General features: G+C 45.4%; 1 protein-coding gene across 1 annotated transcript in view; it reads right to left on the bottom strand.

Moving 5' to 3' along the window:
- Positions 1-2540: 2540 nt before the first annotated feature.
- LOC124552335 (homeobox even-skipped homolog protein 2-like) overlaps positions 2541-26674 on the bottom strand; it is a 39080-nt gene continuing 14946 nt past the window's right edge. The window contains exon 4 of the mRNA XM_047126605.1: positions 2541-2778. Coding sequence (XP_046982561.1) covers positions 2541-2778 — 238 coding nt within the window. The remainder of the gene's footprint in view (positions 2779-26674) is intronic.

Genomic DNA, 26674 nt, shown 5'->3' with positions numbered 1-26674 from the left:
ATCTTGCATCTAACAAAACTTGTTCCCCATGACGGGATGCATCATCCCTATAAGTTTCATGAAAAACTTTGAAACACATTGTATGCATCCTAGGCATACAATATGTTTTAGTTGTCAGCTGTGCGATCATTTGTAGTAATACGGGGGAGAATACTGACCATTTACCTTTATGCACAAAGAATATGCTAAAAGAAATATATGAAGCTCAAGAAAATAACGCATAATGTAAAATGGCCTTGCTTTATGTAACCACAATAGTTCTAAATAAGTAGCAAACTAAATTATTCCTAGTTCGATATGTCTTCCACAAATATTGCCACTAAAAAACAAACAAACGAAGTAATTATCCGAATGTGACGATAATTAGTAGATGTGATTTACATGAACAGACAAACAATTGATTACAATTTCAGAAAAAATGGATAATTTATTCAAGAGAAACAGCTTAACAAACTGAGCAAGTCAATAATGCATTGGTCCATCTCTGGCCCTCATGCAAGCAGTTATTAGTCATGTCATTGATTGGTAGGGTTATTGGCTCTTCTCCTGTCAAATTCCTTCTCGTGCCAAATTCTGCCCAATTGGCGCGTTAGATCGTCAAAATCCCGAGATGGTTGGCAGGCTCTGCCCATAATGCTCACAACGTTCTCCATTGGGGAGAGATCCGGAGACCTTGCTGGTCAAGGTAGGGTTTGCCAAGCACGAAGACAAGCAGTAGAAACTTTCGTCGTGTGACGGCCGGGTATTATCTTGCTGAAATGTAAGCCGAGAATAGTTAAAGGACGATAAAACGGGGCGTAGAATATCGTCGACGTAGCTGCGCTGTAAGGGTGCCGTGGATTACAGCCAAAGGTATGGTATCCCATCGCTGTTTAGGGCATCTCAAGACACCTCTTCGAGCTGGAATCTCATTAAGTAGAATTGTCTTCAGTGATGAGTCCTGCTTAATGATTCCCGATGACCATCTTAGATGTCTCTGGAGACACCGCACACAGCAGCCCGATACTGGCCTGAGTTAACATCAGAACTGGGGACCACGAAGTAGACGAATTCTGCTGCCTATGCAGCAAAAAAACCATTTTGGATGGAGGAAGGACGTAGTAAAAAGCAGACTAGCACTGGAAGAAAATGTACTCCTGGTTAAGAGAAATCTACTGGTATCAAATATAGGCCTTAATTTGAGGAAGAAATTTCTGAGAATGTACGTTTGGAGCACAGCATTGTATGGTAGTGAAACATGGACTGTGGGAAAACCGGAACAGAAGAGAATCGAAGCATTTGAGATGTGGTGCTATAGACGAATGTTGAAAATTAGGTGGACTGATAAGGTAAGGAATGAGGAGGTCCTGCGCAGAACTGGAGAGGAATATGTGGAAAACACTGATAAGGAGAAGGGACAGGATGATAGGACATCTGCTAAGACATGAGGGAATGACTTCCATGGTACTAGAGGGAGCTGTAGAGGGCAAAAACTGTAGAGGAAGACAGAGATTGGAATACATCCAGCAAATAATTGAGGACGTAGGTTGCAAGTGCTACTCTGAGATGAAGAGGTTAACACAGGAGAGGAATTCATAGTGGGCAGCATCAAACCAATCAGAAGACTGTAGGAAAAAAAAAATACTAGGAGCAAGCATTTCTCAGGCTCATCTGCATCTATACCTAACACTGCAAGCCACCTTATGGTGTGGAACGGAGAGTACTTTGTGTTTCACTGTCAATTCTCCTTTCGCCTTCCAGGCGATTTTTGGTGAGCCTTTGTGTGTGAACTCGAATCTCTTTAATTTTACCTTCGCAATCTACTCGCGAGATATACGTAGGAGGAAACAACTCCTCAAGTAAGGTACGCAGTCGGCATGTTTACAGTAAATAGCACCACAAAACACAGTGCCTCTCTTAGCGCATCTGCCTCTCAAGTTGGGCGATCATTTCCGTGAAGCCTCCTCGCATACTAAGTGAACTTGTGACGATACGTGACGCTATTCTCTGCAACTCCTCTATTTTTCCTAAGAATCAGACCTCTTACTGGTCCCAGACTGACGACCGGCGCATTTTACCAGTCGCTGGGAACGTGTGTGATGCTACCGGCGGATGTTGTAAATTAGGTGAACTGATTTGGTAAGGAATGAGGAGGTTCTGCGTGAATCGGAGGGAAGGGCATATACGTAAACCACTGGCAAGGAGAAGGGAAAGGATGATAGTACAATTAAGACATCAGGAAATGACTTCCATGGTACTAGAGGGAGCTGTAGAGGGCAAAAACTGTAGAGGAAGACAGAGATTGGAACACATCCAGCAAATAATTGAGATCGGTTGCAAGTGCTAATCTGAGACGAAGAGGTTGCACAAGAGAGGAACTCGTGGTGGGCTACGTTAAACGAGTCAGAAGATGGATGACTCAAATTACAAAAAAGAAAAAAAAGTATTGGTAAATGGTGGTCATATATATGGAACGTGTTTTTGGTATGACAAGTAAAGATGATAGTCTAAAACTGGAGAGACTGAAGACTGGTCGGGTGGCAGGTGACTCACTTGCTGTGCTAGGACAGGTCCTCGTTGCGGCCGCCGGGCTCGGCTTCCGACATGTGGGAGGGCGCCCCAGCGGAGCTTGCAGCGCCCGCCGGCAGGAGGCAGCACAGGCCGCACAGCCCCGCGGTGGGCGCCGCAGTCGCCGACGATGCCGAGGGCGCGGCGGGGCCGTAGCAGGCCGGGGGCGGCGGGGGCGGCGCGGCCGGTAGCGGGGGCGGCAGCTGCGCCAGCGTCGTGGCCAGCGCCATCCTGCACAGCGCGACAGCACCGGTCTGAGGCGAGGACTGTACACATCTGCTGCTGGACACCAGGCCTTTATCACTAGTATTAGAAGATAGCAGGAACGACAGCAGCAATTTGCCATCTCGTGTTGTAAAATCATTGCTACAGATCGCTTTCAGCTCCATTACATTTTATATCATACTAGCTTAGTACCCGGTGTTGCCCAGGTATGAACTAGCTCCAATCTTCTCTTAGTCCATCACTCCATCCCCCTGTATATGTTCATTTTCTCCCCCTCACCCTACCCACCTCCTCCTCCTCGCCACCCCTCTCTGTTCACCTCCTCCACTCTCTATCCATCTCCTGCTGGTCCTCCCTCTCACTCTTTGCTCCTACATCTACATCTACATTTATACTCCGCAAGCCACCCAACGGTGTCGGACGGAGGGCACTTTACGTGCCACTGTCATTACCTCCCTTTTCTGTTCCAGTCGCGTATGGTTCGCGGGAAGAACGACTGTCTGAAAGCCTCCGCGCGCGCTCGAATCTAATTTTACATTCGTGATCTCCTCGGGAGGTATAAGTAGGGGGAAGAAATATATTCGATACCTCATCCAGAAATGCACCCTCTCGAAACCTGGACAGCAAGCTACACCATGATGCAAAGCGCCTCTCTTGCAGAGTCTGCCACTTGAATTTGCTAAACACCTCCGTAACGCTATCACGCTTATCAAATAACGTGACGAAACGAGCCGCTCTTCTTTGGATCTTCTCTGTCTCCTCCATCAACCCGATCTGGTACGGATCGCACACTGATGAGCAATACTCGAGTATAGGTCGAACGAGTATTTTGTAAGCCACCTCCTTTGTTGATGGACGAAATTTTCTAAGGACTCTCCCAATGAATCTCAACCTCGTACCCGCCTTACCAACAATTAATTTTATATGATCATTCCACTTCAAATCGTTTCGTACGCATACTCCCAGTTACAGAAGTAACTGCTACCAGTGTTTGTTCCGCTATCATGTAATCATACAATAAAAGATCCTTCTATGTATTCGCAATACATTACAAGGGTCAGTTCCCACTCTCTGCACCAAGAGCCTATCCGCTGCAGATCTTCCTGCATTTCGCTACAGTTTTCTAATGCTGCAATTTCTCTGCATACTACAGCATCATCCGCGAAAAGCCGCATGGAACTTCCGACACTATCTACTAGGACATTTATATATATTGTGAAAAGCAATGGTCCCATAACAGTCCCCTGTGGCTCCTCTCCCCCCCCCCCCCCTCTGTCCTCCTTCCCCTGTCTACCTATATCTTCTCCCACCCTGTGTCCATCTCCTCCTCTTTTTCTCTGTCCACCTTCTCTTCTTTCCCTCTGCCCATCCCCTCTTCTGTTTATGCGTATTTGTCTCTTCCCCTCTCTCCATCCACCTCCGTTGAGTCTCTATCTCCGTCCCCTTTCTCTGCCACCACGTCACTAATCCCACCACTGTAGAAGGTTGCAGATTCTTACCCGAACTGTATTTTCTTTTCAGATAGTAAATAATATGCAGAACGACATTTTCACTCTGCGACTATGGTTACGAAAGTTAAAAAGTCGGTCAAGAAGGCAAGGAGAGTATTCTTACTAGAAAGAGCAGATAAGCAGTTACTAGCATCCCACTTAGTAAATGAATCGACTTCATTTACTTCCGGTACGATGGACGTGGAAGAATTATGGGCAAATTTTAAACACATTGTAAATCCCGCATTGGACAAGTATGTGCCGAAAAAGTGGGTTACGGACGGAAAAGACCCACCGTGGTTTAACAGTGCAATTAGGAGAATGCTCAGGAAGCAAAGGCAGTTGCACTCGCGGTACAAGAAAGATCGGGAGAATGAGGACAGGCAAAAGTTAGTAGACATTCGTGCTGTTGTAAAAAGAGCGATGCGCGAAGCATTCAACCACTACCACCGTCATACCTTAGCAAAAGATCTTGCTGAAAACCCAAGGAAATTCTGGTCTTATGTAAAATCGGTAAGCCGGTCGAAGGCTTCCATCCAGTCACTCACTAATCAGTTTGGCCTGGCAACGGAAGACAGCAAAACGAAAGCTGAAATTTTAAATTTAGCATTTGAGAAATCTTTCACGCAGGAGGATCGTACAAACATACCGCCGTTTGAGTCTCGTACAGATTCCCGTATGGAGGACTTTGACATCCCTGGGGTTGTGAAGCAGCTGAATGGCTTGAAAATAAATAAATCGCCAGGTCCTGATGGGATTCCAATTCGGTTTTACGGAGAGTACTCTATTGCACTGGCTCCTTACTTAGCTTGCATTTATCGCGAATCTCTTGCCCAACGTAAAGTCCCGAGAGACTGGAAAAAAACCGCAGGTGACGCCTGCATATGAGAAGGGTAGCAGGACGGATCCATAAAATTACAGACCAATATCCTTAACATCGGTTTGTTGCAGGATTCTCGAACATATTCTCAGTTCGAATGTAATGAATTTCCTTGAGACAGAGAAGTTGCTGTCCATGATCAGCACGGCTTTAGAAAGCATCGCTCCTGCGAAACGCAACTCGCCCTTTTTTCACATGATATCTTGCGAACCATGGATGAAGGGTATCAGACGGATGCCATATTCCTTGACTTCCGGAAAGCGTTTGACTCGGTGCCCCACTGCAGACTCCTAACTAAGGTACGAGCATATGGGATTGGTTCCCAAGTATGTGAGTGGCTCGAAGACTTCGTATGTAATAGAACCCAGTGCGTTGTGCTCCATGGTGAGTGTTCATCGGAGGTGAGGGTATCATCTGGAGTGCCCCAGGGAAGTGTGGTGGGTCCCCTGTTGTTTTCTATCTACATAAATGATCTTTTGGATAGGGTGGATAGCAATGTGCGGCTGTTTGCTGATGATGCTGTGGTGTACGGGAAGGTGTCGCCGTTGAGTGACTGTAGGAGGGTACAAGATGACTTGGACAGGATTTGTGATTGGTGTAAAGAATGGCAGCTAACTCTAAACATAGATAATTGTAAATTTATGCAGATGAATAGGAAAAAGAACCCTGTAATGTTTGAATACTCCATTAGTAGTGTAGCGCTTGACACAGTCACGTCGATTAAATATTTGGGCGTAACATTGCAGAGCGATATGAAGTGGGACAAGCATGTAATGGCAGTTTGGGGAAGGCGGATAGTCGTCTTCGGTTCATTGGTAGAATTTTGGGAAGATGTGGTTCATCTGTAAAGGAGACCGCTTATAAAACACTAATACGACCTATTCTTGAGAACTGCTCGAGCGTTTGGGATCCGTATCAGGTCTGATTGCGGGAGGACATAGAAGCAATTCAGAGGCGGGCTACTAGATTTGTTACTGGTAGGTTTGATCATCACGTGAGTGTTACGGAAATGCTTCAGGAACTCGGGTGAGAGTCTCTAGAGGAAAGGGAGCGTTCTTTTCGTGAATCGCTACTGAGGAAATCTAGAGAACCAGCATTTGAGGCTGACTGTAGTACAATTTTACTGCCGCCAACTTACATTTCGCGGAAAGACCACAAATATAAGATAAGAGAGATTACGGCTCGTGCAGAGGCATATAGGCAGTCATTTTTCCTTCGTTCTGTTTGGGAGTGGAACAGGGAGAGAAGATGCTAGTTATGGTACGAGGTACCCTCCGCCACGCACCGTATGGTGGATTGCGGAGTATGTACGCAGATGTAGATGTAGATGTAGAGTGTGCGCTGATATGAAACTTCCTGGCAAATTAAAACTGTGTGCCAGACCGAGACTCGAACTCGGGACCTTTGCCTTTCGCGGGCAAGTGCTCTACCATCTGAGCTACCCAAGCACGACTCACGACCCGTCCTCACCGCTTCAATTCTGCCAGTACCTAGTCTCCCACTTTCCAAACTTCACAGAAGCTCTTCTGCGGACCTTGCAGAACTAGCACTCCTGAAAGAAAGAATATCTCGGAGACATGGCTTAGCCACAGCTTGGGGGATGTTTCCAGAATGAGATTTTCACTCTGTAGCGCACACTCCGCTGCAGAGTGAAAATCTCATTCTGGAAAACAGCTGCAGACTGCTGCTCATCCCGCGTCCGGCCATCCTGATTTAGGTTTTCCGTGATTTCCCTAAATCGCTTCAGGCAAATGTTGGGATGGTTCCTTTGAAAGGGCACGGCCGACTTCCTTCCCCATCCTTCCCTAATCCAATGAGACCGATGACCTCGCTGTTTGGTCTCTTCCCCCAAATCAACCCCAACACCAGATTGCTACTCACCTTGTTATTTATACATGTAGATGAATAACAGCGGTCCTATCAAATTTCCCTGATCGAGACAAGTGTTGTGATGGTTACTTTGAAAAGCACATGAGGCTTTTTTTCAGCATCCCTTTCTAACCTTAGCATGCGCTCTGTCCCACTTGCTTCATTGAGCGTTGTTACTGCTAACCCTGTGCCCCTCCACGAAAGAGAAGACGACCTTTGACCATCGTACAGACCTCCGTATTGAGGACGTACACTCAAGCGACAGAGAAACTGGTATAGGCACGTGTATTCATATACAGAGATACGTAACAGACAGAATATCCCGCTGCGGTCGGCAACGCCAGTATAAGACTAAAATGCAGGTTATCAACATTGAACGTGGCGTTAAAGTAGTCTGCACACGAGCGATGCGACACAGCATCTCCGAGGTAGCGATGAAGTGGGGATTTTCCCGTATGACCATTTCACGAGCTGTACCGTGAATATCAGGAATCCGATAAAACATTAAATCTCTGTCATCGCTGCGACCGGAAAAACATCCTGCAAGAACGGAATCAACGACGTCTGAAGAGAATCGTTCAACGTGACACATGTGCAACCCTTCCAAAAATTGGTACAGATTTGAATGCTGGGCCATCAACAAGTGTCAGGGTGCGAACTATTCAACGAAACATCATCGATATGGACTTTCGCCGCCGAAGGCCCACTCGTGTATCCTTGATGACTGCATGACACAAAGCTTTACCCCTCGCCTGGATCCGCTGACACCGACACTGGATCGTTTATGACTGGAAACATGTTGCCTGGAGTCTCATTTCAAACTGTATCGGGCGGATGTACGTGTACAGATATAGACCCTCGCATGTTAGCAGGGGGAATGTTCAAGCTGGGGGGAATGTTCAAGCTGATGGAGGCTCTGTAATGGTGTGATATGGGACACCTGATACATCTGAATACGACTCTGACAGGTGACGCGGTACGTAAGCATCCTGTCTGATCACCTGCATCCATTCATGTCCATTGTGCATTCCGACGGACTTGGGCAATTCAAGCACGACAATGCGACGCCTCACACGTCCAGAATTGGTACAGAGTGGCTCCGGGAACACTCTTCTGAATTTAAATACTTCCGTCGGCCACCAAACTCCCCAGACATGAACATCAGTTAACATATCTGGGATGCCTTGCGACGTGCTGTTCAGAAGATATCTCCATCCCCACCTACTCTTACAGATTTATGGCCAGGCCTGCAGGATTCATGGTGTCATTTCCCTCCAGCAGTAGGCTAGTTCAGACACTAGTCGAGTCCATACCACGTCGTGTTGCGGCACTTCCGTGTGCTCGCGGGGGCCCTACACGATATTAGACAGGTGTTCCAGTATCTTCGGCTCTTCAGTGTAGAACAGTGTAGGTAGAGACAGTTGTCCGACAGCATATATTGTAGCTATAAGCAACGCACAGCCGCCTACAGAAGAATATACGTCAAATCTTCCTTCTAACATTTAGATATTTAATTTTGAAGAATGAACGGTTGATTACTCTGTTTCGGCTCGTATAAATCTGGGAGGATACACAAATATGAAACAGTTTCCTTAAGCCCTCCGTGATACGCTTGTTCTAGACTTTGTTGTATTTCCATATACACTACTGACCATTAAAGTTTCTACACCACGAAGATGACGTGCTACAGACGCAGGATTTAACCGACAGGAAGAAGATACTCTGATATGAAAATGATTAGCTTTTCAAAGCATTCACAAAAGGTTGGCGCCGGTGGCGACACCTACAACGTGCTGACATGAGGAAAGTTTCCAACCGATTTCTCATACAGAAACAGCAGTTGACCTGCGTTGCCTGGTGAAACGTTGTTATGATGCCTCGTTTAAGGAGGAGAGTTGCGTATCATCAGGTTTCCGACTTTGATAAAGGTCGGATTGTAGCGTATCGCGATTACTGCTCGCGTTGGTCGAGATCTAATGACTGTTAGCACAATATGGAATCGGTGGGTTCAGGAGGGTAATACAGAACGCCGTGCTGGATCCCAATGGCTTCGTATCACTAGCAGTCGAGATGACAGGCGTATTATCCGCATGGCTGTAACGGATCGTGCAGCCACGTCTCGATCCCTGAGGCAAATGGTTCAAATGGCTCTGAGCACTATGGTACTCAACAGCTATGGTCATCAGACCCCTAGGACTTAGAACTACTTAAACCTAACTAACCTAAGAGCAGCACACAACACCCAGTCATCACGAGGCAGAGAAAATCCCTGACCCCGCCGGGAATCGAACCCGGGAACCCGGGCGTGGGAAGCGAGAACGCTACCGCACGACCACGAGCTGCGGACGATCCCTGAGTCAACAGATGGGGACGTTTGCAAGACAACAACCATCTGCACGAACTGTTCGACGACCCTTGCAGCAGCATGGACTATCAGCATGGAGACCGTGGCTGCGGTTACCCTTGACGCCGCATTACAGACAGGAGCGCCTGCGATGGTGTACTCAACGACGAACCTGGGTGCACGATTGGCAAAACGTCACTTTTTCGGATGAATCCGGGTTCTGTTTACAGCATCATGATGGTCGCATCCGTGTTTGGCGACATCGCGGTGAATGCACATTGGAAGCGTGTATTCGTCATCGCCATACTGGCATATCACCCGGCGTGATGGTATGGAGTGACATTGGTTACACGTCTCGGTCACCTCTCGTTCGCATTGGCGGCACTTTGAACAGTAAACGTTACATTTTACATGTGTTACGACCCGTGGCTCTACCCTTCATTCGATCCCTGCGAAACCCTACATTTCAGGAGGATAATGCACGACCGGATGTTGCAGGCCCTGTACGGGCCTTTCTGGATACAGAAAATGTTTGACTGCTGCCCTGGCCAGCACATTCTCCAGATCTCTCATCAATTGAAAACGTCTGGTCAATGGTGGCCGAGCAACTGTCTCGTCACAATACGCCAGTCACTACTCTTGGTATGGTGTTGAAGCTGCATGGGCAGCTGTACCTCTACACGCCATCCATGCTCTGTTTGACTCAGTGCCCAGGCGTATCAAGGCCGTTATTACGGCCAGAGGTGGTTGTTCTGGGTACTGATTTCTCAGGATCTATGCACCCAAATTGCATGAAAATGTAATCACATGTCAGTTCTAGTATAATATATTTGTCCAATGATTACCCGTTTATCATCTGCATTTCTTCTTGATGCAGCAATTTTAATGGCCAGTACTGTACAACATCCGTAGATATAGCTGGTTCCAGGATAGCTATAGATTTATTTTCGTTGCGCAACCCTACCTTACGATGTACAGCTATGCAGCCTGGTCCGGTACGCCTGGTTGGCAGTCTTTGCACCTCATATGCCGATTCCGGCCCCCGTGCTCTCACATTCTGGGACATTTCAAGAATTTTGTAAAACTTTCAACGTCAACGCTACCATACGCTATATCACTGTAATTGCTATGGATTGCAGTTATAAAAATCGTACTTACTTCAATATATCTGTTGACAGCAGCGCTAAAAGCATCAATCAAACAAAAAAATACGAGTCCCTCTACGATCTAACATTTGCCAAAACCCGCGTTTCGATATGTGTAACCGTTTACGAAATAAAATGGGTGTTATGTCTTACGTGACTCACCCTGCATACATTGTGTGTGTGTGTGTGTGTGTGTGTGTGTGTGTGTGTGCGTGTCTGTGTGTGTGTGTGTGCGAGCGTGCGCACGCCACCCGTGTACGGAGTTCCCATCTTTGTGCCTCGTAAACGTGTCTTCTGCACGTGCGTGAGTCGAACAGTAAGCTGCCGTCGTGATAGCGTGCAGTTACGCGAGCTTACAACACCCCCTCGTCACTAATTACGTATGACACATGTCCTTCGCGTGTTGGCGGCCGCTACAAAGATATTATACCGGTGCCTATCCCACGCCTTCACATGCAGCTCTTGTAAGAGTAGAGGAAGCTAGTCGCAGATAAACGTGAAATATAGGGCCGTGTAACTGAGCTGATCACGCGGACATTCTGATCCTGTATAAAGATGGTATCTCCCCATGTTCTATCATCTCACATAAAGTAGCGTCAGTTCCCTGTGTTGCTACTCTCTTACAGTGTGACAATGTGCATGTTTACACAGAAGACCTATCTGTAGGGTGTAAATTTTATATTTAAGCAATTTTGTTCCTAAATAGAGAGTCCCACACGTCCCTTTTAGATTCAAGCTACAAAATGTAATCATCATCATCATCATCAGTGCTCTGCCCAAACGCAGAGTTTTACAACGTACCTCTCTTTGCTTTTTTGTCTTCTGCCATGCTCTTCTGGTCTGCGTAATTTCTACTTCCCTTTATGACTGCTATGATCTTGTACCTCCTCATTCCTCTCAACTTAAACAATACAAGCAAGTCTTCCAGTCCAGACTGTATACCAATTACGTTCGTTTCAGAATGTGCTGATGGAGTAGCTCGATGCTTAATCATCACAACCTCCCACTCGACGAAAGATCCGTACCCAGAGACTGGAAAGTTGGCACAGATCGCATCAATATTCAACACAGGCAATAGGAGTAACCCACTAAATTACAGGCCCATATCATTAACGTCGATATGCAGCAGTTTTTGAGCATAAATTGTGTTCGAACATTATGAATTATGTCGAAGAGAAAGGTCTATTGACACAGTCAACGCGGATTTAGAAAACATCGTTTTGAATGCTACCAGTTTCAGCATTTCACAGTGCCATCTTCATGCCCCATATTCATCTCTCCAGATAATCGAAAATGTCACATGGCGCCATAAATCTCTGGATGTCGTGAATTCAGTTGTTACATTAGTGCTTCATTCGAAGAGTTGATAGTAACACCTTCGAACTTTTTCGCTACCGTTCCGCTATCTAACAGCGCAAGGGAAAACGAACACTTAAATTATTCAGTGCGAGCTCTTATTTTTCTAATTTTATTATGATGATTTTTTCTCCATATGTAGGTGGGCACCAACAAAATATTTTAGCATTCAGAAAACAGATAGTGATTGAAATTTCGTGAAAACATCTCACCGCAGCGGAAAACACCTTATGTTTCAATGATTGCCGCTCCAACTCGCATATCATGTTCTTGAAACACTCTCCCCTACTTCGGGGTAATACACAACGGACTCCCCTTCTTTGAACTTTCCTGAAGTCCCTCGTCAGTCGGATCTAGTAAGGATCCTTCACCTCACAGTAATATAGGACGGTCAAGTGTAGTGTACGCAGTTTCTTTAGTAAACCTGTTGCACCTTCTAAACGTTCTGCCAATAAATCGCAGTCTTTGGTCAGCCTTCCCCACAACATATTCCAGTTGGATTTTCCCCGGGGCGGGACCTGTATTGGCCCTTACAGTCTGCCCCCTGCCGCTCTAATTGACTCATCATCCCCCCTGAACCCTGAGGCTTGAGGAGAGTTGACTGGGCCGCATTTTCCGGTCGCCGGACGCCTCCCCACATCTATTCAGCGGGCGAGATCGCTATCTGGAGCTCTGCGCACGTGTCACACACGTGCAGGCCCTTCTGCTAAGCACAGCCCTTCTCGCTTCCACCTTGTCCTGGGGCGTGCCTCCTGAATTGCTAGGCGCCCAAATAGTGTCATCACTTGTACACGAAACGTGTTAACCGAGAACCGCCCGACTGTTCTTATTCGTACTCCAGTGTTTGAAATCTGTCGCACTTCCAAGGTGACTTCATTGCTGGATCATCACCAAGTCTCTGCGATTTCCTAAGATATTTCTGAAGAGCAAGACGGGAACGCTCCATTCTGAAAAGGCCTCAGTCGCGCTTTTGGAAAAGATGGGTTGTTATCAGAACAATACTCCTGTATTTCATCACCAACTTTTGCCAAACATTTGAATATCAAATAACGGCACAAAATGATAATAAGCATGCTGCTGGCTAAAACTCGGTACTTTTTTGAAACATTTTATAAGAATTAAATAGTTCTTTCACTGTTACTTCAAAGCTACTCATTGGGGGCGTTTTCAGAATTGGGACGATTGAAGTGCAGTCTCGCGACGATATCATATGACTAAAATCGCACTAAGTTTCAAATGGAGTTCAATGTTTGATTTATTAAAAAGGCTCCCGTACGGGAAATTCCTCTGGATAGCACAGGCGTAAAAACCTCTCGTGTCTCGTCCAACGTTGTCCCACGCAGAGCGCTGTCTGCTCGATTTAAAACTAGTGACACAAAGTATCTTTCACACAGTGTAGCAGCGAAGTTACTCTACAGATACATCCAGAAGGTGTACACATGTAGAGGTGTGATTTTCTATACGTTATTGCGGACAAATGGCGAATTTTATGACGTACGTAACTTTCAACACTTAGAGAGGCTGAATTATGAGACCGACTTCGTTCTTTTTTCTTTACGTTTAGTGGAACTATATAGGGTGATGCCGCTGCCCCCACTGATGTAGTTTTATGTAACCCACAGTGTTGCATCTGGTATTCATAAACTATCACGAAATTTTCATATTCTCACTCTTGCTACACGTAAACTATTAATCCTACAAAAAAATGAACAGGACCTTTGTTTCATACTATTTAACTGCCACACACAGTCATTTGTAATTTAGTTTTGTACTTCGTGTTTGTCCCCATTTAGTAGCGCACAGTGACATTAAAGTATCAATTTTTCCAGGAAGCACCTAATCCTACCTACATTACCTGCACTTTGTGCTCCCAAATTTCCTTTCTCCCTTTGTCATCTGTATGAATTAGTGAGTGAGAGTGTATGTCGAAAAAATGGTTCAAATGGCTCTGAGCACTATGGGACTTAACTTCTGAGGTCATCAGTCCCCTAGAACTTAGAACTACTTAAACCTAACTAACCGAAGGGCATCACACTCATCCATGCCCGAGGCAGGATTCAAACTGCGACCGTAGCGGCCGCACGGTTCCAGACTGTAGCGCCTAGAACCGCTCGGCCACCCTGGCTTTTACACTGAATGGACTAGACTAATATCTGAAGTAGTGCTGGAGCGAATTCACACCATGAACCCTGCAGGGAAACACAGAAGAGTGTTACTGGAGACATTCTGTAGCAATTCTGTACGTGGAGGGGTGTCGCTTTGTCCTGCTGGAATTGCCCAACTCCGTCGGAATCCACAATGGACGAGAATGGATGCAAGTGATCAGACAGGATGCTTACGTACGTGCCACCTATCAGGACCGTATCTATCCCGTCAGAAGTCTCATATCACTCGAACTGTACACGCCCCACACCACTACAGAGCCTCCACCAGCTTGAACAGTTTCCTGCTGAGACGTGCAAGGTCAGTGGATTCATGAAGTTGTCTCCACATTCGTACACGTCCATCCGCTCGATACAATTTGAAACGAGACTCGTGGGACTAACCAACATGTTTCCAGTCATCAACCGTCGAATGTCGATATTGACGGGCCCAGGCCAGGCGTGAAGCTTTGGGTCGTGCGATCATCAAGGGTACACGAGTGGGCCTTCGACTGCGAAAGCCCATATCGATGATGTATCGTTGAATGGCTCGCACGCTGACACTTGGTGTTGACCCAGCATTGAAATCTGCACCAATTTGTGGAAGGCTGCACATGTGTCGCGTTGAACGATTCTCTTCAGTCGTCGTTGGTCCCGTTCTTGATCTTTTTCGGGCCGCAGCGGTGTTGGAGATTTGACGTTTTACCTGACTCCTGTTAGTGACGGTACACTCGTGAAATGGTCGTACGGGAAAATCCCCACTTCATCGCTACCTCGGAGATGCTATGTAACATCACTCGTGCGCCGGATAAATCTTGATAACCTGCCATTGTAGCAGCAGTAACCGATCTAACAACTGCGCCAGACACTTGTTGTCTTATATAGGTGTTGCCGACCCCAGCGCCGTATTCTGCCTGTTTACATATCTTTGTATTTGAATACGCATGCCTATACCAGTTTCTCTGACGCTTCAGTGTATCTATCAGCAGTACAGCGTCTGGGTGTCTAATGTGGTAGCAACACTACAGCTGCCGGCCGTTGTGGCCAAGCGGTTCTAGGCGCTTCAGTCCGGAACCGCGCTGCTGCTACTGTCGCAGGTTCGAATCCTGCCTCGGGCATGGATGTGTGTGGTGTCCTTAGGTTTAAGTAGTTCTAAGGGACATGACCTCAGATGTTGAGTCCCATAGTGCTTAGAGCCATTTGAACCATTTGAGAGGTATAGCTTTCTCAGTCAAGGCAAAGAGAATTGTACCATTTCGGTAGTCGTCTGACAGCAGTTAAGTTGCTGGCGGAAAGGCGGTGTCTTCCGCCTGTCTGGGGAAGTTCGTTGCTTGGAGAGCGTGGTCTCGGCACTCGTGACTGAAGACGGTGCTCTTAAGAGCGTGTTTTTCGCTGGTGGGCCTGTTCATGTGTGATGGTTTCTAGCTATTCCAACTGATGTACACGTGTGATTTGCTAGGTCATTTTCAACTTCGACAGTCGAATTCTTACAGTTTTCAGAGTGTGGTCACGAGTACATTTTTCTGTTTGTAGCAAATTTTTCCTGTCTTTGCTTTGTGTATCCAACACGTGGTATAGGAAGTTCGTTACTCCAACACAGGTTTAAAATAAAGTTGTCTGACTTCTCTTTTAACTGTAATGTATGTGGACCTTTTCTCGTGTGTATGTGTTTCATTTCTTCTACTTTTTATTTCGCTTCAGTTTTAAGATTGTCTAGCTCTGTTCGTATCACTTGGTGGTAATTTCACCGTGTGTGATTTCAGTGCCATCTTGAATAAGTTTTATTCTTAATTCTGCGCCATATTTTACTGTTACTGTGTCTGTGCCGTTTACCTTTGTGTTCTTGAACTTTGCGGATCCTTCACGCCAGCGTAACTTAGTTTCATGTACAAGGTCACGCAGAAAACTTTCTTTGTCGGAAAGTGTTCCGTACTATTCGTATTCACAGTAATTCAGTTACAGTGATACGGATGATCCTCTGAGCCTTTGACATATTCTGATGAGCAAAATTCTTCTTATCTTTATTCTTGTGTGTACGAATCGTGTATGTTTGTGTGAACTTTTCTCATGCGTGCCTAAGATTTTTCCTTTTGATCTGTCACTGCAATGTACCTCAATATAATATTAATAAGTGAGTTAATTAAACAACAGGCAGCGACAGATCATAGTTTAGAATTACTTTGTGAATTTTTAGTATATGTTTTACTGTAATAAACAATGTTAAACTGTGATTACTGTACCTCATGAAAGACGACGTCGGCCTGAACGCTTTAGTGCTGTACGTGTCCCTTCACGTTTCCACTTCACTATCACATCGGAAACAGTGGACCTAGCGATGTTTAGGAGTGTGGAAATCTCGCGTACAGACGTATGACACCTAATCACCTGACTACTTTCGAAGTCCGTGAGTTCCGCGGAGCGTTCCATTCTGCTCTCTCACGATGTCTAATGACTACCGAGGTCGCTGATATGGATTCCCTGGCAGTACGTGGCAGTACAGTGCACCTAATGTGAAAAACGTATATTTTTTGGGGTGTCCGGATACTTTTGATCACAAACTGTTGTTGTGAAACGGACACGGACAAGATTCAAGAATTAGTACATGTCTTTAATGCTGTTAACTGCAGAACTTCAGAGTGGACGTTACTGAAGTTAAGTAAAATGGTTTCTGTAATAAAGTGTATTTTAAACACGTGTGCATTTTATGTTGTAATGAGAGGAAAGCGGCCACCCACCTATCATACCACCCTCTCGTCATCCAGCCAGGAAGCACAAAACATTACTGGAGGGCACAGTGAAGCATCCCCAACTCTTTTGTGGTTCCCTTTTCAGGTACTCCACGTCGACGTCTGCTCGTAGATACGTATCGTCGGTAGGTTTTCCGGCTTTACTTCCCGACGTGACAGCGACGATTCTCTGATGAGGTGTGGGCCTTGTGTTTTGCTGTTACTGCGAGTCTTGTAAATATCGCTTTTATTTAGTAATTTGCCCGGCTAAAACTCTCCCCTTTTATGATTAAGACAGCCTGCACCACCTTTCGGAGGGAGTGGGGGCGTCAAAGAGTCAGAAAAGTTCATATTAAGCAGTCCGTAAAACACGTAAACGTTCACTTCAGTTAGTGTGTTAGTTAATGCCTACGCTTTCCGCTAGATGGCGCTGACTTATTGTTGAATAGCTTTGGTTCCGTAAAACCTTCACTGATTACTACTAGGTAAATGAAATAAGTACAACACTCTCGTATTTCACTTTCACTCTATATTCAAGGATTAAGATGGTAATGGATCATGGCCTATTTAAAAGGTTCCTAGCCTGGAGGAATCTAAATAGTCCGCTAATGCCGATATGCACGCGCTCTACGTCCAAATTCTCAACTAACGGCACACGACACTTTCAAAAGTCCACACGTTAATATCTGAATACAGGCACCTCTGAATTCACTCGCATCAGCAGATAATTTGAGTTTCTGTCGTCTATATGTGTATAAGTCCCAAAATCCGCTTAATACTCCGTTGCTACCAACAGTCAGAGATCGTACACCACATCACTTTAAATCTCCGTAATATCCTAACAATTTATCGTGAATCTTAACACGATAAAGTCCAATCTATTTATTGTCTCACTGACTTATACGGGTTCCCCGCCCTTTAACGAAACAATCAAGGAAAAAAGGCGGCAATAATGACGATCAGGCCTTTTTATAGGTTTTTCATCACAAGAGTTTAACGACACGGCCTTCTCCATGACGGAGCTTCCGTGGCTTTGCTGTACTTAGACGTTAAACTACTTGCTGATACACTATTATTTTGATCTGCAATTACCGAACTCTGATTCTGCACTATTTTCCCCTTTTAAATTATTCTTTCTATAGCTTTTATCACTGTAAGCTGAACCGAGGTGTCACAACAGCCACAACAAATAACGAGAAGAAAGACGAAAGTAATGAGAAGAACCAGAAATGAGATAAGCACTAATGTTAACATCAGAATTGATCACGAAGTAGACTAACTTAAGAAATTGTGCTAGTTAGGCATCAAAATAATCTCTTACGGACGGAGCAAAGAGAACATAAAAGACAGACTGACACTGGCAAAATGGGCATTCCTAGCCAAGAGAAATTTACTAGTATCAAAATAGGCGTTAATTTGAGGAAGAAATTTCTCAGAATGTACGTATGGAGCACACCATTGTGTGATACTGAATTATGGACTGTGGGAAGACTGAAAAGGTGTAAGGTGGCAACGGCCTTGCACCTTGCATGAGTCCATTTAACGTGACACTTCAGGTTTTGTAGGAGTAATACTCTAAATTACGGTGTTGGAAATCTATGTGGAAACGCATCGGCACGCGAGAATTCCGCGATTTTGTAATTATAAGATTTTGCGGAAAGGCAGTATGCGAGACAAGAGCTCGGCTACCTCCGCGCGTAGCCGCCGAAGGCCACAGCCTAACGGTATGAATGGTGAACTGGGGGATTTCTGTAATCTGTTTAGAGAGGCCACAGCGGTCGCCAACCTCTGAAGGACGCGCGGCTGCAGGTGTTAAAGTGTTCACCAAAACAGAGCAGTGGATAGCTGGACGGGCTTTCCTGTGGGTGCTCTCGCCTATGTCCCACTAATTTTACGTCTTCGAGTAACTAAAGTGGGGCAGGCCAGGAGTTCCAAATAACAAACTTTCAATGCAAGAATCTGCGTTCGCTGTGACGGGGAATCTTGCTGGGAAAATGTCGAGTGGTCTCTTGGGAGAAAACTTCCAGGAAACGTGTTATTGCCCACAGCTGTGGTTCTTCCCAGCCGGCGAGGGCGGAGTTTACTTGTGAAATTTTGTAGAAATAAAAGAATGGTGGAAAAGAGTTCTGTTCCCAGGCCGTACATTGGTCGGCACTGGCAAACTGGGTATTTTGAGCCGGCCGGAGTGGCTGAGCGGTTCTAGGCGCTACAGTCTGGAACCGCGTGACCGCTACGGTCGCAGGTTCGAATACTGCGTAGGGCATGGATGTGTGTGATGTCCTTAGGTTAGTTAGATTTAAGTAGTTCTAAGTTCTCGGGGACAGATGACCACTGCAGTTAAGTCCCATAGTGCTCAGAGCCATTTGAACCATTTTTTGGGTATTTTGAGAGCTTCTAGTGATGTGATTCGCTCGGTAAAAGTTGAGGGGAGAAAACAAAGGTGAAGAGCGATCTTGCTAGACTCTCGGTAAAGGTCTTCCGTTCTGGGCTCTCGTACTGAGAGGACATTAGCCAAATCGTCTCCCATCTTCGTTTTTCGTTCTGAGTGGACGTTAGCCGCGCCAGCTCTTTGCTGCTGGGAAGATCGTTGCAAATAGAGAAGTTTCTGGACAGCGGTCTGTTGTCCAAGTAGTGTAAGAGTGTACTTTCCGAGACGCCACACGCCAACCGCATAGCCACGCCGTCGCCGTCGGAGACCGCCGCTGCAACAGGAACATTACGGTGAGACCGCTCCCCCTTCGGCTTGTGTTGGGAGTAACGGTAAATAGTTGGATCACGTGCAATCGCTGTTTCCACAGAGGTTTCACGGTACTTTGGGGTGTAGTGGTTGTTCGTATTTTACGTTTTGTGTCGATGTCAGTCGGTCAGCCAAGTTATAAGAGATGGCGTTTTGGACCAGTTTTAACACAGTTCACTGCCAGTGTCAGTCAGGAGAATAATTTGTAAACTGTTAATTGTGTTTTATTCAGCACTGATCTGAAGATTATAATAAAGTTATTGTGATTCAGTAGAGCCTTTACTTTCAGTAGTTGATCCTGAATTCACCCTTTTGCGTTATATTATTTTTGTGTATGTGTGTTTGATGTCATTGAACACTCTAAGTGTTCATGATCATTCATGTTTGGAAGTAGAAGCAGGTGTGAATCATCGTGAACACTACCACCGCAGATTAATTAGGGGTGACAGGGCCACATTTAAATCTAGCGTTATCCATTTTTGCGTTCAGTTCCACTCCCAATTTCTCTGTAAGTTGTTTGTCAGGGGGCGAACACACGCAAAAATCGGACAAGCAACGGGCGGGGCGTTACAAAGGAAGATAACCGAAGTGTTTTAGATGTGGTATTGTAGAACGATGTTGGAAATTAAGGGGACCGAAAAGGTAAGGTAGTAGCAGTAGTTAGTGTTTAATGTCCCGTCGACAAAAAAAAAAAATGGTTCAAATGGCTCTGACCACTATGGGACTTAACATCTGTGGTCATCAGTCCCCTACAACTTAGAACTACTTAAACCTAACTAACCTAAGGACATCACACACATCCATGCCCGAGGCAGGATTCGAACCTGCGACCGTAGCAGTCGTCCCGTCGACAACGAGGTCATTAGAGACGGAGCGCAAGCTCGGGTTAGGGAAGGATTGGGAAGGAAATCGGCCGTGCCCTTTCAAAGGAACCATCCCGGCATTTGCCTGAAACGATTTAGCGAAATCACGGAAAACCTAAATCAGGATGGCCGGAGACGGGATTGAACCGTCGTCCTCCCGAATGCGAGTCCAGTGTGCTAACCACTGCGCTACCTCGCTCGGTGAAAAGGTAAGGAATGAGGATGTTCCACAGAGATTGGCCAAGGAACGAACATAAGAAAAATACTGACAAGAAGGGACAGGTACCAGAGGGAGCTGTAGTAGGTGAGAAGTGTAGAGGAAGAGATTGGAATACATCCAGCAAATAATTGAGGGTGTTGGATGCAAGTGCTGATCTGAGATGAAGACTTAGGAACAGGAGAGGAATTTCTGGCGGACGGCATTAAACCAGTCAATAAAGTCAATACTGATTAAAAAAGAAAAAGTTCTTCACGGCCAGATCTAGAGGGACAAGCGCGCCCCCTGGAGCCGGCAGCTGCGGCGTGGCCCGTGTTTAGCTCTCCCAGACACATTAAGGCGGCGGCGAGGCGCCGACCTCGACCGCGGGCGCTAAATCAGGACCAGTCGTAGTTATTCTCGCCATCAAAGGGGGGCCGCGGCGTGAATTAGGCCCGTCTGAGCGCTCCTTGTGCGCCGTGCATTACAAGTGCCTGCGTGCCTGAGTACGTGCAGCTGGCTCCTTGGACTCAGCACGCCTCAGCAGCGAGAGTGGCAAACTCTCAACACTTCTGTTTACTATTAAAAACAGTCTTGATCACAATATATTTAGTATGGTGACCGGTTTCGACCACTACTGTGGTGATTTTCAGACCTACAAGTCGTATACAAAGCTTTAATTAGAGGGCTAAATACATTAAAGAAAATACATAAAGGTATAAAGCTATAAAACGATGAATTACCAATAAGTAAGAACCTCCTTCTGCTAGAGAATCACTACTGGAGAAACCAGTTTTTTTTCCTTTATTGTATTTTGATTCCCCCCGAAGGGGGCGGGCTGGCAGCAGCTTACTACGCTGCTCTGCAGCCTACAGACTTTTTTAAAACGTAAGGAGAAGTTAAGAAACAATAAAAGCAGGCGATAAAACGGGGACTTAAATTGTAAAACGGCGGAAAATTGTGGGAAGTTAAAACATAAAGCAAAGGGATGGCAAACCGAATAAAATGCAGACAGGTAACATAGTAGACAGACAATTAAAAAACATGGCGACAGTCTGGTTTCTGTTCGCAAGAGATATAAAATCACACCCAGCGACAGTATGATGGCCATTCCCAACACTTCGGAAAAAACACAACACTGAACACTCACTGTAAACACTGCACTAAAATGTGAACACAAAGAGGACACACCATAGCCTAGGGCCGATTGGGGGGTGGACTTGGACAGATGAGGGGGAAAACAAGGAGGGAGGAGAAGAAAAACGAAAGGGGGGGGACCAAAGGAGGGAGAGGACTCATAAGGGGGGGGGGGGGGGGGTAGGGCAGACGCGGGAGGGAATGGGAAAAGGCAGAGGGGGGAAATGCAAAAGGACTCGGGGGAGAGAAGGGGGGCAGAGAGAGGGTTGGCAAGGAAAACAGAGGATGGAAGGGGGGGGGAGAGGGAGCCTAGGAAAAGGATGGGGGAAGGGAGGGGAAGTGAGGATCAGAGGGATAAATGGAGGGAGAGAGGCCATCATCCGGGAGGGGGTGTTGATGGAAGCCACCTTGGGAAAGGAGATGAAGGGTGTAGAGATGGAGGGTAGGGGGGACACAACAGTGAAGGCTTGGCAGGGGGTGGGGATGGGAGAGGAGAGGAGCAACCAGGGGACGAGGGGGATCAAGGCGGCGGGAGGTGTAGAGGATGCAGATATCTTCGAGGAAGAGGAGCAGATGGGGGAAAGGAATGAAGTCGTAGAGGATCCGCGTGGGGGACGGGAGGCGTATACGGAAGGCGAGGTGGAGTGCATGACGCTCAAGGATCTGGAGGGACTTATAGAATTTGTGGGGGGGGGGGGGGCAGATATCCAGGCGGTACTGCCATAACAGAGGATGGGACGGATTAAGGATTCGTAGGTGTGGAGGATGGTAGAGGGGTGCAACCCCCATGTCCGGCCAGAGAGGAGTTTGAGGAGTCGGAGGCGGTTGTGGGCTTTGGATTGGATGGAGGGGAGATGAAGGATCCAGGTGAGGTGACGGTCAATGGTGAGGCCAAGGTAGGAGAGGGTGGGGGTGAGGCGGACAGGACGGGCGCGAGAAATCAGTGCACGCCTTACAATATATAATGGAGGCTCCACCCACTTCTGACGGTATGATGTCATTACTAATCAATGATTTATGAGTCGAATGTAAAATTTCTTAGTTAAAAGAACATTGTCAAGAAATAAAAATAAACACACACTAAATTTAGCTTATTTAAGAGCTATTGGCAATTAAGAAGCGTTAAAAAAATATTTAAACATGTAGGGTAAATGAACTTCGTTTTGACAGAACATGAATTGCCCTCTCAAGGCCTGTTAGTGAACCATTTGGAACCACTGGTTGCCATGGTGAAGTTGGACGCCGTTCCAAAGATGAGGCAGTAGGCCTCTTTCCACTGAAGTTGTTGTAAAGTCGATAGGCAAACTAGTGGTTGCCATGGTGAGGATAAACGCCAGTGCAAAGATGTGGCAGCAGGCTTCTTTCTAACAAAGTTGTTGCGAAAGTGGAAATGCAAAGACTGCCACGTCAGACGATGTGCTACTGAGCAGCAACTTGTCTTTGTTGAAACGAATTTCAATGAGTAGGCTGCAATAATCTTTAGCTGACACGCTGCACAGATACGATACGAAGTAGTTGTGCATATTTATGAAGCTCGTATGTAGATTGCATTTTTTAAATTACATGTGACAATTTTTAAAAAGGCATTGCTATTACTTACGTTGCATGCCAGTCTTATAAAGCCGGCCGGAGTGGCCCAGCGGTTCTAGGCGCTACAGTCTGGAACCGCGCGACCGCTACGGTCACAGGTTCGAGTCCTGCCTCGGGCATGGATGTGTGAGATGTCCTTAGGTTAGTTAGGTTTAAGTAGTTCTAAGTTCTAGGGGACTGATGACCTCAGAAGTTAAGTCCCATAGTGCTCAGAGCCATTTGAACCAGTCTTATAAACAAATAAGAATAATGAAAATGGAAGGAATTTAAAATTATAATACTATGAGCCGTAGTGCCAAAAATAAAAGGAAGTGAACTAGCAATATGCAGTCCAAAGCATATAAGCAAACATTCTGAAACAGATAGTCAGTCACAAAGTAATGTTTGGTGAAATAAAATTACAAAGATAAAATATTTCCTAAACGTCTTAACAATTTAAAAAAAATGAAGGACAGAAGAGTAAACATTCTAAAGCAGATCACCGAAAAGCTCAAAGAAATGTTTGTCTTTGAACTGAAGTTGTTCGCTTAAAACAGATAACGGATTACTTTTGTGAAGTGACAAGATTTCATTTTCTTCTAAAGTATTTAGCAGTAGTCCTTTTGGCGCAGTATGTAATATTTTCAAATTTTTAGAGATCCAACCCTCAGAATGATTGTATCCATCAAGATGTTGACCAAATATTGATTTGGTACGTCCAGTACCAGTAGTATGTTCTTTAAAACGTGTTAGAAAGTTACGCCCAGTTTGGCCAATGTACTGTTTCTCACACTCATTACATAGTATTTTGTAAACGCCTGACTTTTGGTGTATATTTGATCCCCCAATTGAGTGTTTGTTTCATCTGCAGTGGGTTATTGGTTTTAAGTGCTATTGTCACGCTTGTATTCCTAAATAATTTATTTATTTTATTTGAAATAGGTCCAATGTAAGTCATTTTTGTAAATCTCTTCTTGGAATTTATAACAGCATCATTTGTTTCTTGTAATTTTTGATGTAACAGATCAATCTGCTGGGAATTATAATTGCCAGCAACTGCTGTCTGTTTTAATGTATCAAAGTCCTTCTGGACTGCATCAGGTTGAAGAGGTAATTTCAGTATCTTATGTATCATAGTTTCTGTTTTGATTACGGCACTGACCGAAGTGGAAGCGTTATTCCGATACTTATCAAACTCTGTGGAGATGCTTTTCACGTAATTGGTATTAAATTATTCAGCTTCCAATCCATTTACAGCTGATAGCCATCATCAACGTCTGTATGAGGCCTGATCCCGACGGGCACACATTTGTATTCGTCGTGTCATGGAAGGAAGCAACCTGAGAGCGTAATCTTGAGGTATTTCTTGCCATACATGAAACACGGCTGGAGGCTGGTATGGGAGTATATGTCTTTCCATCACATCCCAGACAGACTCAATGGATGACAAATAATTGGACCAGCCAGGCTAGACAACTGTCCGCACGTTCCCCATGGTGTTTGTGGTATGAATTGCAGTGTGGGTTCTTGCATTATCCTGCTGGAGTATGTCATTTGGCACCCTGATCGTTTGAGGTATGACGACAGTAGTTACAATTCTTCTAACGTATTTGTGAGCATCCCTCACTGATAACGGAGATGAAAATTTGAGTGTGATTGGATAAGTGGAATTTGATATTACGATAAGGAAGAGAGAGAAAAATAGTAGCAGAACACAGACCGTGGGAAAAGCATGAAACGGGAAGCCGACTGCTAGAATTCAGGATAGAGCATAACTTAATCATTCCAAAAACTTGTTTAAAAATCAGGGTTGTGTTCAGATAGATAGTAAAATGTCGTGGAAGCCCACGTTGAGGATCTTGTTCAAAGACTTAATGGTGCTATTTTTAATATTCGAACGGTATCTGAAGCAAGTGATCGTTCGACACGAAAATTAGTCAACTTTGTTTATTTGTATTCGCTTATGTCGTATGGTACTGTATTTTGGGGTAAATCTTCCAATTCTCACAGGATATTTTTGGCTCAGAAACGGGCAGTTCGGGCAGTAAGTGGTGTAAGTTCGCGAACCTCTTGTCGATCCCTGTTTACTAGTGTGGGTATTCTGACTTTGGCCTCTCAGTACATGTATTCTTTACTGTCGTTTTTTGTTAACAAAATCAGCTTATTCCAAAGAATTAGCAGCTTTCACTCAGTTAATACTAGGCAGAAATCCAATCTGCATTTGTATCGTGGTTCCTTAACTCTTGTGCAGAAACGTGTGTAGTATACTGCTGCATCCATTTTCAATAAGCTTCCACAAGAATTCAAAAATCTTAGGAGTAATCCACACGCTTTCAAATCGAAATTGAAGAGTTTCCTCTTGAGTCACTCCTTCTATTCTGTCGAGGAGTTCCTTGGAAAATTAAGTTGATTTCTATTGTTGATTGCGTTTACTTAAAGTTATGGCATGTCTTCTTTGAATTCATAAACATTTTATGTTATTACTTTCGAGTTGTAATTTCATGTACTGACACGTTCCATGGCCCTCAGGATTTGCTCCTCAATTTGGTCCTAAGGAACTAGACATATAAAATAAAAAATAAATAAATAAATAATTAAAAATAGTCACACCGGAAGGTTTCAGGCAATGACATATCGTAACAACCATTATTTGAAAGGCCTCAGTCGCAAATTGTCACAAACGGTTACTAGTTACGAACAAATCTTCACGTGTAATACACTACTAGCCATTAAAATTTGCTACACTAAGAAGAAATTGGGGTTGTTTGGGGGAAGCAGACCAGACAGCGAGGTCATCGGTCTCATCGGATTAGGGAAGGACGGGGAAGGAAGTCGGCCGTGCCCTTTCAAAGGAACCATCCCGGCATTTGCCTGCAGAGATTTAGGGAAATCACGGAAAACCTAAATCAGGATTGCCGGACGCGGGATTGAACCATCGTCCTCCCGAAAGCGAGTCCAGTATCTAACCACTGCGCCACCTCGCTCGGTACCAAGAAGAAATGCAGATGATAAATGGGTATTCATTGGACAAATACATTATACTAGAACTGACATGTGATTACATTTCGCACGCAGTTTGGGTGCATAGATCCTGAGAAATCAGTACCCAGAACAACCACCTCTGGCCGTAATAACGGCCTCGATACGCCTGGGCATTGAGTCAAACAGAGCTTGGATGGCGTGTACAGGTGCAGCTGCCCATGCGGCTTCAACACGATACCACAGTTCAACAAGAGTAGTGACTGGCGTATTGTGACGAGCCAGTTGATCGGCCACCATTGACCAGACGTTTTCAATTAGTAAGATATCAGGAGAATGTGCTGCCCAGGGCAGCAGTCGAACATTTTCTGTAACCAGAAAGGCCCGTACAGGACCTGCAACATACGGTCGTGCATTATCCTGCTGAAATGTAGGGTTTCGCAGGGATCGATTGAAGGGTAGAGCCACGG

The sequence above is a fragment of the Schistocerca americana genome, chromosome 10 (genome assembly GCF_021461395.2).
Source record: "Schistocerca americana isolate TAMUIC-IGC-003095 chromosome 10, iqSchAmer2.1, whole genome shotgun sequence".
Taxonomy (NCBI): Eukaryota; Metazoa; Arthropoda; class Insecta; order Orthoptera; family Acrididae; genus Schistocerca; species Schistocerca americana.
The sequence above is the reverse complement of the archived record's forward strand: the minus strand, read 5'-3'. Positions and strand labels throughout refer to the sequence as shown.